General features: G+C 42.5%; 2 protein-coding genes across 2 annotated transcripts; both read left to right on the top strand.

Annotated features, from left to right (window-relative positions):
- The first annotated feature begins 1420 nt into the window (after nucleotides 1-1420).
- Nucleotides 1421-7811, top strand: calhm3 (calcium homeostasis modulator 3). Its single transcript, XM_086122562.1, is given in 5 exon segments — nucleotides 1421-1710; nucleotides 6759-6886; nucleotides 6989-7116; nucleotides 7354-7774; nucleotides 7777-7811. Coding segments are annotated over 5 exon segments (1002 nt in total).
- Nucleotides 7812-9526: 1715 nt separating this feature from the next.
- On the top strand, nucleotides 9527-11748 carry LOC147199552 (calcium homeostasis modulator protein 2-like). Its single transcript, XM_086122823.1, has 3 exons — nucleotides 9527-9690; nucleotides 9877-10479; nucleotides 10723-11748. Exons 2-3 carry the CDS (start codon nucleotides 9928-9930, stop codon nucleotides 11149-11151), a joined length of 981 nt encoding a protein of 326 aa, XP_085978949.1. The 5' UTR covers nucleotides 9527-9690; nucleotides 9877-9927; the 3' UTR covers nucleotides 11152-11748.
- Nucleotides 11749-17311: the final 5563 nt, after the last annotated feature.

Here is a 17311-nt window from a genome sequence, read left to right as displayed (position 1 = left end):
TCCAGCTCTCCCGGCTGCAACACACCTGATTCAGATGATCAGCTCATCCGCCAGCTCTGAAGCAGCATGTGAATGTTCTTGATTATTTGAATCAGGTGTGTTGCTCTTGGGAGAGCTGGAAAACAGGCAGGACAGCGGCCCTTGAGGACCAACTTTGGACACCCCTGACTTAGTGGGAATGATACAGTATTGCCTGCGATTGGCTGGCAACCAGTTCAGGGTGTCCCCTGCCTACTGCCCGAAGACAGCTGGGATAGGCTCCAGCACCCCCGTGACCCTTGTGAGGATAAGCGGATCAGGAAATGGGTGGATAAAATATGAATTGAAAACATTGTTTGCTGCAATTACTGTTTGAGACAGGTCCATGCGGTGCCAGGTGAGGATCTTAACCACTTGGCCCCGAAAGTATTGAAGTGTGATGTGAATATTTTCTTCAAGGAAATTAAATGTTCACCCCCAAGAGCAGCCACTGTGCTCCTAGTAAAAGTCAGTCCAGAGCCCTGCGCTTGGAAAAATTTATTACCGTTGAATGAAATGAAAATTAAATGCATTGGCTATTATTTCAAACGGCGGTGGCACGATGGCCAACTGGTTCACACAAATCCACCTCACAGTGCAGAACTTGTGGGTTTGAATCTGGGCTCCGGCCTTCCTGTGTTCTCCACATGCCTGTGTGGATTTTCTTCGGAAACTACAGTTTCCTCCCACATTTCAAAAATGTGTGAATGTATGTCAGTGTGCCCTGCAATTTGTGAATGGTTGTTACTGTGGCCTGCAATTGCCTGGCGACCAGTTGTAGGTGTACCCCGCCTACCAACCGAACACCGCTGGGATAGGCCCAAGCACTCCCGTGGCCCTCATGAGGAAAAGCGACTCAGATAAGGGATGGATTATTGTATAGTGGCATTATGTTCTGGTAATTTATTACCTCAGCTTTAAACACACTTGAAAGAATTGTGAACAGTTCAAAGTAGTGGTCACTGTTAGCTCAAAATATTTGGGAAAAGTCCTTCAAGAATGGCTGGGATTTAAGTTTAATCAGGTGGTGGCAGGTGTGTGCTGACTATCATTCAAAATGAGTTAGAATGTGTTTGGAGAGTGTACACACATACAACCATATGCATTGCAGCTGTCTTTTTCTTGTGAGCTTTTATCGGAATGCAAAAGACCAGGGTGTGGTCACACTGTTCAGGTGTCAAGTGATTCATGCGTACCTCCTCCCTCGCACACTGTAGAAGGACTTTCATGACCGGTATGTCTGCACACTTAATGGGACCTGCTAATTTACTTTAAAATTGAGGATATAAGCTCACGTGTGAAGTTCAGTTAGAAATAATCAGACCGACTCGTATCACACGTGCTTGTGTCATCATCTTGTAAAGCAGCAGCTGTTTGTTGTTTGAACTTATCTACTCATGAAATGATGGAGCGCCTGAAGTTAGTTTTGCAGTATTTCCAGTCGAACTCCGAATCAATCTCCAACGGGATATGTATCGTCCTCGCCTTGGTCAGCGTCAAGCTTTACACCAGCTTTGACTTCAACTGTCCATGCCTTCCGCAGTACAACAAACTGTACTCTTTGGGTGTTATGGTCGTTCCACCCATTGTCCTTTTCTTCCTGGGGGTCCTGGTCAATCGACATACAGGTGTCATGATGGATGAGTGGATGAGACCAACTGGAAAACGGTCTAAAAATCCTGCTGTGGTGAAGTAAGTCCAACTTTGTATCTACATCAGCAACTGTAATACTGTATGCTTTTTCAGAACTGTGATGGAACATTACAGTAAATAGGGTTCCGGTGAATCCCGAAATGGCAGTCTTAAAAATTGGCCTGTATTGGCATTAAAATATCTTAAATCAATCTTTCAAAAGGCTTGAAAATGTGAATGCATGATAAGATTTTGTGATTGTAAATGGTCTTAAATCTCAAAATAAGTTAAGATAAAATCTATCTATCTATCTATCTATCTATCTATCTATCTATCTATCTATCTATTAGAGCTGTCAAACGATTAAAATATTTAATCTAATTAAAATGCAACTGTCATAATTAACTCAAATTCACAAAAAATTAATCGTGATTACTCACGCATTTTTGATCGTTTCTGAATTTCCTTTTATATTTTTTGTCCTATTTTCCCCCATTTTAATGCTCTTATCAACGTGGAATCATGATTCAGTTTTCTATGTGCAAAATGCAAATATTTACTGAAATAACAATTTCGATTTTCAATTTTACATGAACATTTTTCATTTGGAGCAGTTATTCACACATAATCTCTCGCACAATAATACTGTCCATCAACAACAGTGAAAAAAATATTTTGTCAAACAACAGCTACTTTAACAGCTCTTTTTATGGAATCAAAACAGAGCAATATAACATTATAAAGTGCACATCTAAGGTAAACTACTACTCAGCCTATAGTGGATTTAAGCCATGGTTGCATATTTCGTTTCTCTCAAGTTTGCTTTGAACACAGCAGCCAGGCTATGTTGATTCTGTTCGTCCTTCTTGCGCAGAAGTCTCTCTACGGTTTTGTGTAGACATCATTTCGGATGACTACACTTGGTTCAATGACAACACTGGAGACGTTTTATTTTCAATGTGTTCGCTAGGTCGCTACCACTGCACCGCTGAACTCTCGACGTGCCTCAGCGCACCGTCACTGTCAGACGAACACAGAGAAGCTCCACCCGCTTCATTTATATGGACACGGAACACTGTAACCTTCCACACAAAATAGTTCCAAACAAGTAACAATTGCGTCAGTGGCATACATCGTATTCGACAGCCTGCCTGCTCTTTATTCACCAGAGGCTCATCAACCTAGTCTCTTATTTCTCTCCCGAAACAGTGTCTTCTCCCACTTGGTTTACCTTAGCCTTCTCCACTACGTACAATCTCTACACAGCTTGTAATGGAGGCTCTTGCTGGCAATCTGTAGTGGAGTCGTTAAATGCAATGCGAATGATTTCAGCTTGAGTCGAGCTGTGGACAATGTTGACAGGCTTGCATGCAGTATCCATACATTTAGCTATGGCTTCAGCAAAATTGTTCTTCGTCGTGTCATCCATTTTCTTCGCTTTGAAATGATCCATAGCTGTCTGTCTGAGACGAGGGGGCAGAGTACTCACATCAGCTGCGTGCTTGGACATTAAGTGGTATTTCAGACTCGACGTGCAATGATGATAGCTCAGTTTACGACTGCAAAACATACAGGTAACTTTGGTCTTGTCAGTGGAGCAATCTGGCAACTTTTTAAAAGTGAACTTTCCATTCATAAAATCTTTAAGTATCCGTTTTCGGTGTCTCGCGCTGCCGTGGCTGGCAAAACAAACATGCGTGGACCAACTCCAGCGCGCTTGTTGTTTTGTTTCTGGTTTATTTATAGATTAACGTAACACCCGCTGTGACGTGTGCCGCGTTAATCTCGCGAGAAAAAATGTAATCCCGTTAAAATTCATTTAAATTAATGCCAATAAAAATGTGCGAAACTGACAGCTCTAATCTATCTATCTATCTATCTATCTATCTATCTATCTATCTATCTATCTATCTATCAATAAAAAAAAATCCTCGTCTCACCCCTCGAGTGGTGTCCGTCCCTCATTCAGCTTGGGTCCTCTCCCAGAGGCCAGGAAGCTTGAGGGTTCTGCGCAGTATCCTTGCTGTTCCCAGCACTGCACATTTCTGGACTGAGATGTCCGATGTTGTTCCCGGGATCTGTTGCAACCACTCATCTAGTTTAGGGGTCACTGCCCCGAGTGATCCGACCACCACAGGCACGACTGTCACCTTTACCTTCCAGGCTCTCTCCAGCTCCTCTCTGAGCCCTTGGTATTTCTCGAGTTTCTCGTGTTCCTTCTTTCTGATGTTTCCATCACTTGGGACCGCTACATCCACTACAATGGCTTTCCTCTGCCCTTTATCTATGATCACGATATCTGGTTGGTTCTCCATTACCATCTTGTCAGTCTGGATCTGGAAGTCCCACAGGATCTTCGCTCTGTCATTCTCCACCACCTTCGGAGGTGTTTCCCATTTTGACCTTGGGGTTTCCAGTCCATACTCCGCACAGATGTTTCGGTAGACTATGCCAGCCACCTGGTTATGGCGTTCCATGTAGGCTTTCCCTGCCAGCATCTTACACCCTGCAGTTATGTGTTGGATCGTTTCAGGTGCCTCTTTGCACAACCTACACCTTGGGTCTTGTCTGGTGTGGTATATCTGGGCCTCAATGGCTCTGGTGCTCAGGGCCTGCTCCTGAGCAGCCAGGATGAGTGCCTCTGTGCTGTCCTTCAGGCCAGCCCTCTCTAGCCACTGATAGGACTTCTTGAGATCAGCCACTTCAGTTATGGTCCGGTGGTACATCCCGTGTAGGGGCTTGTCCTCCCATGATGGTCCCTCTTCCAGCGCCTCATCTTCTGTTCCCCATTGTCTGAGACATTCTCTGAGTACTTCATCTGTTGGAGCCTTCTCCTTGATGTATTCATGGAGCTTGGATGTTTCATCCTGGACAGTGGCTCTCACACTCACTAGTCCCCGGCCTCCTTCCTTTCGGCTTGCGTACAGTCTCAGGGTGCTGGATTTGGGATGGAACCCCCCATGCATGGTTAGGAGCTTTCGGGTCTTAACGTCCGTGGTCTGAATCTCTTCCTTTGGCCACGTTATTATTCCTGAAGGGTATCTGATCACTGGCAGGGCATAGCTGTTTATTGCCTGGGTCTTATTCTTGCCATTGAGCTGGCTTCTTAGGACTTGCCTCACTCGCTGGAGGTATTTGGCCATAGCCGCTTTCCTTGTTGCCAGTTCGAGGTTGCCATTGGCTTGTGGTATACCGAGGTACTTGTAGCTGTCCTCAATGTCTGCTATTGTTCCTTCAGGGAGTGAGACCCCTTCAGTGCGGACTACCTTTCCTCTCTTAGTCACCATCCGACTACATTTCTCAAGCCCGAATGACATCCCGATGTCGCTGCTGTAGATCCTGGTTGTGTGGATCAGGGAGTCTATGTCCCTTTCGCTGTTAGCATACAGCTTTATGTCATCCGTGTAGAGGAGGTAACTGATTGTAGCTCCATTTCTGAGGCGGTATCCATAGCCTGTCTGGGTGATTACTTGGCTTAGGGGGTTCAGTCCTATGCAGAACAGCAGTGGGGAGAGTGCATCACCTTGGTATATGCCACATTTGATGGACACTTGGGTAAGTGGCTTGCCATTGGCTTCAAGTGTGGTTTTCCACATCCTCATCGAGTTCGCAACGAAGGCTCTGAGGGTCCTGTTCACCTGATACAATTCCAAGCATTCAGTGATCCATCTATGTGGCATCGAGTCATAGGCTTTCTTGTAATCAATCCAGGCTGTGCACAGGTTGGTATGTCGGGACCTGCAGTCTTGTGCGACTGTTCTACCAACCAGGAGCTGATTTTTGGCTCCTCTGGTATCTCTACCAATGCCCTTCTGTGCTTCGCTCACGTATTAATCCATGTGTCCACTTGTCTTAGCCTCAATGATGCCTGACATGAGCTTCCATGTTGTGGAGAGACAGGTTATTGGTCGATAGTTGGATGGGACTGCACCCTTTGAGGGATCCTTCATGATCAGGATTGTTCGCCCTTCGGTTAGCCATCCTGGGTGAGTCCCATCCCTCAGCAACTGGTTCATTTGTGATGCGAGGCACTCATGGAGTGCTGTGAGTTTCTTTAGCCAGCCGGTGTGGACCATGTCCATGCCTGGTGCTGTCCAGTTTTTCATATCTGAGACTCTTTCCTGTATGTCTGCCACTGTTATGGTAACTGGGTTCTGTTCAGGGAGGTTGCTGTGCTCCTCTCTCAGGGTCACCAGCCATTGTGCACTGCTGTTATGTGCAACCTCCTTCTCCCATATGCCTTTCCAGTACCTTTCAGTTTCCAGTCTTGGTGGGTCAGCTCTGTTGTTAGGACCCTGCCACTGAGTGTACACTTTCGCAGGTTGTGTTGCGAACAGCCTGTTTATTCGTCTGGCCTCATTCTCTTTCGTGTACCGCTTTAGGCGACTGGACAGGGCTTGGAGCCTTTGTTTGGCAGTTTCGAGTGCTTCAGGTATGGTCATCTGGATGTACCTCTCGGGTATCGGCCTTTTCATCACACCTCTCTGGGCCTCCGTCAATTGACTCACATCTTTCCGAGCCGCCTTGATCTTAGCCTCCAACCGTCTTTTCCATGGTGGGTAACGTATCTCATGGCTTCCATGGTTGCTCTTATAGCCAAGCATCTCTAGGATCACTGATGCTGAAGCGTATATCAGCTCATTGGTTTCCTTGATCGTCACGGTAGGGATCGCCCTCAGTGCTGCATTCACACTTTCCATGAGACTTTCAGGTGGTACTTCATATAGCCATTGTAATCGGATTCTAGGTTGCCCAGCTTTCATTCTCGCCATGATCTTAGCTTTCAGGTCAGTTGCTGCCTCGCTCAGCATTTCATTCATTGGGGCTGGCCTCCCAATCTAATCATCTGCATTCATTGGGGCTATATATATATATATATATATATGTATATTTAATTACAGGACGACTCACAGAAATAAAGAAATTACAACAGTGGAAGCAATAAAACTGTAATGATGTGGATTTGGCAGATGCACATCATCTATGGACCTAAGCAACTTCGGACAACATGAGGCATTAGGAAGTTGGTGTTAAATATAAATTAAAATGGATTCTGACACGTGACAGAATGTGAAGAAAAGGGGACAAATATTGATCTCTTTTTGCAGATATTTATTCTCAGCCATGATCCAGCGGGCCCTACTTGCTCCAGTGGTGTGGGTCCTTGTCACCTTGCTGGATGGGAAAATATTCATCTGTGCCTTCAGCATGAGTGTCGATCCTGCACTCTTCTCAGGTAGTGTTCTGTACAGAACCGTTTGTGCTACGTATACAGGATACATGTGTGAAATTGGTCTTTTCGTTTGTGTGGTACATCATGTTTTTGTAATGCCTTCAGGTGTGCCCAACAACACAGGACTAGATGTGATGAAAATAATGGCCAAAGTGCCCTGCAAGGAGGCTGTCATCTTCAGGAACAGCTCTTTCCATAAAGCCGTGTCCCGTTACATTCGCTGCTATTCGCAAGTAATCTCCAGCATATGTGTGGGTTTTAGGAAGAAGCTCCTGGGTTAGAATCTGAGCTCAGACCTTTACGTGTCGAGTTTGCATGGTGCTCTCTTGCATTTTCATGATCGCAAGTGTTTGTTCTTTTTTTTTTTTTTTTAATCAGATTGCTAACTCACATGGAATTGTCAACTCATTCACAGAAAATTCATTTCAATTTCTTTCAAGCATCATTACTAACATTAACTTCCTGTCAAGGCAGTTGGCTGGTCCATCCTCCTTTTCCTGATTGTACTGGGAGCACTAGGACGAGTCCTCAAGCCTTGTTTTGATGACCACGCCACCTTCCTGCAGACACGCTACTGGAGCAACTATCTTGATGTGGAGCAGAAGCTCTTTGATGAGACCTGTGTTCTCCATGCGCGAGATTTTGCCCGGACGTGTGTTGTGCAGTTCTTCGAAGACATGAGGGAGGATGTTGAATTGTGTTCCCCACATCCTCAATTCATTAAACACTTCACGGATGACTGGGAATACAAAGAGGAGGGGCGACTTCATGGGATAACAAAGCAAGAGCAAATGGACAATTTGCTCCAAAAATGGTACTTCAGTAAACCGGAACTAGATGTAACCAAAGGTGCCTCCAGACCCAGGATGTGTGTTACCTGCAAGGAAGAAAGGGGAAATCTACCATTTTAATGTATTTTTGTGGATAAATGCTTGGTAGTTATGTTTACTCTGATGGTAAACATGTATCATCAATAACTTCATACCGTAGACCAGAGGTCACCTTTGTGGTGCCCGTGAGCACCAGGTAGCCCCCAAGGACCACATGAGTAGCCCTTGGGCCTGTTCTCAAAATAGCTCACCAGTGAAGGGACATTGTGATCTCCAAGGACCATTGTAGAAGTGGTCATTTGATCATGTAAACAAAGAGAAAATAAAGTGTGTATGTTGGTATTTATTTCTACCTTGTTCGTTATTCATTTGCTGATAATTATTTCAGAAGTGTTTCAAACTGACAGCCCATCACACGAATCAGGTATCCAGGAAGGAGCTCCCAGCTTCAAAAAGGTTGGCAACCCTCGTTATAGAATGTTGATTGCTAATATAGTTCCATCCACTTTTTGTAGTGCAGCCAGACAGCTGCGCAGCCAAACATGCTTGGCAGTTGCTTTGAAAAGCTTCACCTTGACACATCCAAACATACTCATTTTCATTGCGGCCATTTAGCTCAATCTTTGTTTCGTTTGGCCATAAAACCTTTGTCCAGAAGGTATTTTGCTCTCACTCCAGGTCGAGGTAAAACTTGCGTTACCGATTCTCCAGCAGTTTTCACTTAATGGCCGGTTTGAGAACTTGTTGGTTTCTGGGTTGCTCTGGAAAATCCGAACTATTTCTTTTCGACTGAGGGTGACACTTTGGAACTTCCAACTGTGGTACTAATACAGGCTTTTTCTTTTGTACTCTAAGAGGAGCAAATCATATGACACAGATGCTTTGAATGGGTTAAGGTGCAGTCTGAAAATTTTACATAGTAAGTAGGAGATCCACCCACAGGTTCTCATGGAAACATGCAAAGGGATATTTCAAGCTTGATTCAAAGGATCTGGTTTATTCCTCTGAAAGTAATTCTGCTCAGCTGTTGAAGGCAGTGTTGAGGCAGAGTCAACATGTGCGGTTGCTCCATTGTGATAGTTATAAAAAGGCACAATAAGGAAAACTCAGTCACTGCCGGATGTGACCATATACAGTACATACATTTGAGGTAGGACATTTTATATTGTGATTATTTTTGTATTATTATACTCTTTGTAATCCCTCCCCGCGAAATCCTCTGCTGTATAGTTTTAGTATTTTGCACCACAGAGAGAACTAGATCACACACATGCAGGCATGTAAGAAGAGATGCCAGAGTGAAAGGGGCACCAAAGAGTGTTACACTTCTTGAGCTGGGGGGCGGGGACAGTTCAGAAACGCACATGAAGCAGACTTGCATCTCTCCAATGACTAGTTGCCATTCTTGCATATGTCTGCAGTGGGACTAGGTAGCTACCCCTCCATTATGCATACAGCATAAGTATATCGTACATAGTACAGTAAATATACAATACAATACAATACAATACAATATTGGAATATATGAATGGATCTGTGCATTGTGTACTCCACATTTACACTTACTACACTGATAATCGAACTCCTCAATAAACTAAATCAGCTATCATTTGTTGTACAAGGATATTAAATGCTAAGCGTCATTTTTACACATTATCGTAAACTGATGCATTCAGTGAGCAAGCTTTTCCAGTTCCTGACTTGGCTGTGTTTGCACATGTTTTCACTTGTAGGCCTAGTTTTTTTTCCCTTCACTGGGGAGGAAACCAGAGGGCAGGTCCTTGCAATATGAGTCATCATTGGTGCCCACAAAGCTCACACAAACTCAAAGTCGGGCTCAGATTGAGAGGGAAGACTTCTCTTTTCAGTCGGAAAAGTACACGTTGCCCAGTCTTTGGAGATAGCATCACAGAAGGCATCGCTTAAATGGATTATAAAAGTTCAGTCACATGTTTTGCCTGAGGACACGAGAAGCCTGTAAGTTAGTGGGACTTTCTTTGATTGTTGACTTTTTGTTTTTTAATCATACGGTTTTACAACATCTGTTCATGTGATGTCGTTCACACTTCAAAATGATGCATTAGCTCATGTGATTTCCGAAGGAAATTGAATACATCAAACATTTAATCTCGATCTTTTTGTTCTTTTTTTTCCTCCCTTTAGCTTGACATTACTTCAGCTCAGCTTCAGTGATCTTACCCGAACATCCCAAGCATGGCCGCTTATGCCCTTGTCAGGGAGAACTTGAAATTTGGGTCTCTCTTCTTCAAGAGTAAAGATGTAATGATCTTTAATGGTATGATTGCTCTGGGCACTGTGGCGAGCCAGACAGCATACAACGTTTTTGCTTTTGATTGTCCGTGTTCCCCAGGGAGAAATTACTACTATGGCATCGCTGCCATTGGTGCTCCAGCTTTGGCATTTTTTATTGTTGGAGTAATGTTGAACAAGAGGACTTGGGACCTAGTATCAGAGTGTCGCCTCAGGAAGCTCCGGAAACTGTCAACAGCAGCAGCATTTGCAGTATTGGGAAGTATCCTTGGTCGAGCCGTGGTGGCACCTATTACGTGGACAATTTTATCCCTGCTCCAGGGTCTGGCATACACATGTGCCCTAAGTGAGTTTACTGATCCCAGCACCGTGAAGGGTTTCCCCCCTGGTCATAATACAGAGGACATGGCAAAGTTCCCTTGCAAGGAAAGTATCCCAACCGAGCTGCAAGGCTTTTGGGCAGAAATTGACCGACGTCTGAAATATCAGTCACAGGTAGTGGAAAATAATGTTTTCACCAAAGCCATCTAATTTTTCCGTCATTATTAATTTGAGAAAGCCTTCTAGAAATATTTGGTTTATAAAAACAAACAAAAAACTTAATAGAGAACAAACTGATTATTGACTAGCTATTTACGAGGAAGAATGACATGGCAGACTGACAAAGACTCAAACTGTAAATGTGCAAAAATTACCACACCTAACAATTGACTGACTTAATTATTATGTTGTTTTCAGCTGATAGGCTGGCTCGTGGTTGCCGGGACATCTCTGATGGTGTTCCTGGTTATGTGTACGAGACATTGCTGCTCGCCCCTTGGCTACCAGCAGGAAGAATACTGGTCCAAGTATCGCGTGAATGAAAAGACCCTCTTTCATCGTACAGCCGCTGTCCACGCCCAAATCATGGCTGCAAAGTATGTTCAGAGCTTCTTCGGTTTCGTGGCTTTAGAGAAGGATGAGAAGGAACATGTCGTCGAACACCAGGCTGCGGCCAGTCCCATCTGCAGCACCGAGTGGAACAGAGTGACTGGTGTCTACCTTTACAGGGAGAAGAATGGACTACCTCTATACAGCAGACTCAATAAATGGGCCACATACAGCGAAGAGAACAATGTGGAGGGTTTCGATAAAGAAATGGATGTATATGACAGTTTTATTACTTAGCACAATCCAGTCACCGTAACCAGACGTATTTCATTTCAGAACCTTTGTTGACTTGTCAGATTTTGTCAAAGCAACACCGATGGGATGCAATTCACTCAGTTCGCTCAATTGGTCATTGTCAAGGCAGCCAATCACTGATATGTCATTGGGATTTGGAAACTGTGCTATAAAGACATTTACCGCTTTTTATTTAAATCGTGAATTCAAACTTTCGAATTACATTTTAACATTAGAATTACATTCGTTAGAGGGTCTGTCCATTACACATGTGCATCGAGAATATTTGACTTGTTGTTTTAGCAATGCTATCGTGAAAATGTATTTATAACAAGAATGCTCTTCAGTTGAGTGCAGACTACAGTCAATGCTGAACTCTGTACAAAAGTAGGAGAAAGAAAATTGCAGAGAATCGTATTTGTGTATCTCTTTTTAGTTAGTAGAATATTTACTTGTTAACTGAGGTTGATGGACTGACAGGCCGACATTATCGAGGCTTGTTGACTCATTTGATGCCAGAGTGACTCAAATGGTGGGAATGTGTACATTTCTGTTTGCTCACTTTTGACAAGCGCTCAAATAAAATAATTTCTTACTTTTGTCTTGTGTTACCCGTCTGTATGTTTTTGTGTGTTTTGCAGTCAACTGTTTCCCTTGTCAAGTTTTTACTTGATGTTTTGGAGACAGTATTGGACCTCACCTTCTCGTCAAAGAATGTTAAACCCTTTCATGCACCCTGTAACCTGATAGCATGATAAGCAGTCCACTGCAGTAACCACTGTCCCTGAAAGGGTTAATTTCACATGGGTGGGTAGGCACTCCAAAGACCCAACTATTTGCTCACAAACATTGAAAAGTCAATCTGAAATAAGTCCCCAGTAAAGTTGGAAATCGAGATTTGTGACAATCACTCTTTGGTTTTGCAACTGACTCACTCGTGATGTGCTCTGCGGTCAGTGTCTTCAAACAATCTCTCTATTTTAATCACGAATGAGATGGGCTGACAAATGTATAAAGTATGTCAACTGTTGCCCATAAACTGGAATGACTTCATTTTCACACAGAATCTGTTGTTTATGTCCATCTAAATCCATTCACTTTTGACCAGCTGCAATACTTAGATCACAATTATTTGTGTCGCAATTATCCACATGAAATGATTTCATTCATAACATTTGTTTGAATTTAATGGAAAGAAGTGTAGACATGTTCTTCCAACTTCAAAAGTAACGGTGTATCTAAAATAAGGAGGCACGAATAATCATTTAGCACGAGACGTAACACAACCTTTGGACAACAACTAACAAACACACACATGAAAGATGTGTTTTATACATTCATTTCTCAGAAGTAAGTCAGACCGGATGAGAGGTCTGCCGCAGCGACAATGAAAGAAGGATATTATCATGTTCACTCTTTTGGGCTCTATTTTCAGCACATCTTTCATTCTGTCTATACATATTGCTGACAGCTTGATGATGCCGAAGAACAAATTAAACAAGATTGCTTAAAGCCATGTGCAAACCAATTGAATAGAAAGCCTCAATGAGTCATGAAGATTCATTTTGACATATTGGGACATTCTTTTCAGTACAGTATACTTAAGCATTTCAATATTTCACCCTTTAAACTTCACACTGTACATGAGGTGTCAGGAGAGAGCTAATGGGAATGAAGCTTTGAGTAATGAACCCTTCGCTGAAGAATAAAATGCTGGTTTACTAGAGCAACATCTCTTTCTAGTCAGTAACAAAAGAACGTGTTTTACTAGCTACCAACAAGTTGCATCAACTTCCAAAACAAACAAAACAGAAAAAATTATGCTTAGTCCAACGTTTTGTGTTCTGCTGACACAATTGTTTACTGTACAGTAATATAGAGTAACGGCAAAAAGAGAACTTCAGCAGCTTTGGCTTTCAATGCTCAAATTATCCTTCACGGCCAGGTGAAGCGAGTCTGCTTTTGAAGACGGGTACAAAACCCCCGACCAAGTTACGCAAAATTAAGTCACATCCAGTCTTTTTGATAAAGGCTAACATTGTTTGAAGTATAATAGTCACCCTTTTCTTTTGCGTGTGTTAAAATCAGTGTCTTGCAAGCGTGCAATCAATGATGACATTTCTAGACTGTTGGTCTAGACCAGTGGTGTCAAACATACGGCCCGCGGGCCGGAACCGGCCCGCAAGGAGGTTCAATCAGGCCCGCAGGATAATTTAAAAGTGGAAAAAAATGCATAAAAGACACAGAATTAATATTTTTAACAAGGTGCAATTAATTGAGTATCCGCTAGGGGACACTGTTTTGATCAGAGAAGAAGACAACAGCAGCCTCAGTCCGTCACTGAGACAGACCCATGGCAGCAGACGCTATCAATAGCACTCTCACATTTACACATTTAATAGCACTCTCCTTAGTTTGTAAGGTGTAGGCAGGGATTACATTTAGATTTTATATGCACGTGTAAATGGTTTAAAACTTCTTTTCTTTATAAATCTCATTTAATCTTAACGTGCATTACTATATTTTTCAAAACCAATTAATTGTTAAAGTTTGTACAATCAGTGGGATCAGTTGCAATGCATATATGTGAATGATAAAAGAAAATTGTCGAAGGAAATGTAAGGTGCTTCATGAAATGTTTTGTAAAAGATATGTTCATTAAATTTCAACATGTTCCTAATGTTCTTGTGCTTCTTTATACCAAAACAAAGGTTAGACATATTGTTTTGGTTATTTATAGCAAAGTATGGTATCATTTTAATGGTCCGGCCCACTTGACATCTACCGAGGCCGTATGTGGCCCACCATGTGAAATGAGTTTGACACCCCTGGTCTAGACTGTTGGTGGTGGCTGCAGAGGTGTGGGGACTGGGGAGGGTGCGCTGGGAATGGTGGCAGCAGCTCGAGCCCTCTCGCCTGCTCTAAGTGGTTGTGACTGTGTTTTGGGTTGGCTCCTTGATGTTGCCAGTTTTATGGTCCTTTATGTTGTCACCTTTATTTTTTTCATATAGGATTGGGAATGGCCTGATGTCTTGAGTATTCAAGCTCAAGTAATATGTCATAACGTTCAGCTTTCTTGATGCCTTCTGCACCCAGCCCTGATCTCTATTGTTGTTATTTTTGTATATAAAGACTTTTACTGCGGCATGTCGGCCCACCCAGTTCTCTAACTTGTCCCTCGGTGTGATTGTGAGTGTGAATGGTTGTTTGTCTATGTGTGCTCTGCGATTGGCTGGCAACCAGTTCAGGGTGTATCACGCCAACTCCCCGAAGACAGCTGGGATAGGCTCCAGCATGCCCGCGACCCTCATGAGGATAAGCGGATTAGAAAATGGATGGATGGATGGATGGAAGACTTTTACTTTTCTACTTAAGTGTCCAAATTCTGGCGCTCTCTTTTTCGTTAATGGATGCTACAGCTTCTTGTTGCTTTCAAGCTTAGCTTGTAGCAGACGTGTGCACATTGCAGCAAGACGTCTTTGATCCACTGGTGAAAAGGACACTTTGATTCGCTCCTCTTTCATCTAGAACTGCTTCAGACAACAAAGTGTATGCAGGAAAGTGGTTAAGATTGCACGATTGTCTGTGTCTTATGTGTTGTTTTGGATTATTCTGTCATTTTTTAACTTTCTTTTGATGGTGGCGCGGACACCCGCAACAGCTCCTCTTGTTTTATGTTGTCTTGAGAGGGAAGAAATTTCATCTGTGCCGTACAGCACATTTGACAATAAAGTTGTATCCAATCCAATCCAATTCTGTTCCTGGCCTGACACTGTCCTTCCTGCTTCGAAGGATGTAGGCCTATCCTGCCTGGATATGAAAGCCAATCATATTACAGTATCCTGCCTGGAACTCCAGTGGGATTCATGACTACAGGATGTGACATTTTCAGTCCCTTTCTACCAACTCCAGTCCCAAATATAGACATCTTCAAACACAAAGATACCATATTTATTTGACTTCAATAGTCTCTCACTTTGTTTCGTGGCAAAATCCGTGAAGAGTCTTTATTAAACGTCCTCAAAAGGTGACACAAATTCCCCATAGACACACTAATGATTTGCACGTCTTAGGCCAACAGAAAGCCATTTAATGGAAGAGTTCTTTCTTTATGGAAGAAGTGTTGCAGTGCCTAATCATTTCATGCTTTGTAGACGTGGAGCAGGATTTCATTCTAAATTTTATATAAAGCCATTGTAGTGAGCCTAACACTTTTTTTAGTTTAACACAGCACTTGGGCTGCAGTATTTTGGATCGAGAGGAGAGTCTTGAACAATTTGAACAATTTGCTGAAGGAGCCTTTAAGAGATAGTTACAGTGATCCAGCCTTGAGGTCAGAAATGCAAGCATTTCTTTCGGTATAAACTTATGGCAAAAAAAACTTTTTTTTTTCTTCTCCTTTTTCACCAGTGATAGAATGCTATCCCTGATACTTTTTGTATGTGAGCAAAGAATAATAAGTCCTGGTCCTAAGTGATACCAAGGTTCCTCTCCACAGCTTGAGGCGAGCAAAAAGCAGTTAAGGGCAGCCAAGTCATTGGAGACGTTGCCTCCAAATGTTATGAGAGCCAAGTATGAGTACTTGGGTTTTCTCTGAGTTTGGTACATGGAAATTATTGGTCATGTAACTCTGGTTTTCTTTAACGCATGCTTGGAGTTTGGTTAACTGTTTTTTTCCCCTCAGGTTTCATAGATGGAGTTATGGCATTGGCATAACTGTCGAAGAGGACATAGTGTCTTCTGATAATTACTACCCATGTGAAGTATACAAAGACTAAATAGGACTGGATCCTTTGAAAAACTACGTCTTCATGGCCGATATTTACAAACAGTCAGCAATCTGATTGAAACCAAATTAGCATGGTGCCTTTAATAACAAATGGCATGCTCTAAGCTCTGTAAAAGAATGTCACGGTCACGTTTTCCGATTTCAAAGGCTGCATTAAGTACCAAGATGCAGATTGAGCCTTTATCAAAAGCAGTGAGGAGGCCGTTAGTTTGACTCGCGTCATTTCAATTCTAAATCCAGACTGATACTCTTCAATGTACAATTGTTTGCCATCTGCTTTGGCAAGAATCTTGGACAGGAACATAAGATTAGATATTGGTCTGAGTTGGCTAAATTGGCTCAGTGATAGATTTTATCTTTTTTTTTTTAAAGAAGAGGTTTGACATCATTTTAAATGACTGTGGTACATAGCCTGCCAATAAGGATCTATTGATCATTTTAAGCACACTGTGAAGCATCTTTAAGTAGTGAAGCATCTTTAAGTAGACCAGTAGAGATGAAGTCAAGCAGGCAATTGAAGACAAACTCAGAAATTTATCAGACGGAACTGTTCAACTGAACCAAACTGTATTCAACTTTTTTTCAGTGCAGACTGGACAGAGCCTGAAAGACAATTTCATGCATTGGATGTGTGATCTTTCTTCACAGTGGTGCAAAAAATATTGGAAACCAATCTCAGAATGATATGTTGCTACTCCATAAACAACACTTAGAATTAAAACATACCCACTGTTTGCATCAATCATAAACAGACCACCGTGTTAAAAACAAACAAACAAACAAAAAAAAACAATAGCGTAAGTGCTCATAGCATATCGTTGGCCACATATTATCATTGACTAAGTCAGGGGTGGGCAAACTTTTTGGCTCGGGGGCCACATTGATTTCTAAATTTGACAGATGGGCCAAGTCAGCACAAGATACGGTTCATATAAAAAACTGTATATGTTGACAGTCCATACCAAACATCAACAGAACAAAAGCATTAAAGTATTACCTTTTTTTTTTTAAATGAGAACAGTGAAACAACTGTGGTATATGTCCTGTATGAACGTCCAAGTATGTTAACAACATACATGTGTGACAACACAAGCAACAAAGTGCAATAATATATTGCCCCAAAACTGCAGCATACAGTAAAGGTAGGTGACAAAATATAACAAAGTTAGGACTATTTGCTACAAAATGACACGAGTAAAAGACCTGGTGGTTTCTTTCCACTCACTCACTGTCTCGAACTTGACCTCTCCTCGATCACCACACAAGACAGCGTTGCTCAGCTGATGTCATGCAATGAATTTTTGATGCCAGCCACGGGACGCTTCGAAGTCTTCGATGCCCATAGTTACTGTTATGGAATTCGCTTTCTCTCTT

The sequence above is a fragment of the Hippocampus guttulatus genome, chromosome 10 (genome assembly GCF_054856545.1).
Source record: "Hippocampus guttulatus isolate MCC_2025c chromosome 10, RoL_Hgut_1.0, whole genome shotgun sequence".
Classification (NCBI taxonomy): domain Eukaryota; kingdom Metazoa; phylum Chordata; class Actinopteri; order Syngnathiformes; family Syngnathidae; genus Hippocampus; species Hippocampus guttulatus.
Note: the sequence above shows the minus strand (reverse complement) of the source record. Positions and strands in the feature narration are given on the sequence as shown.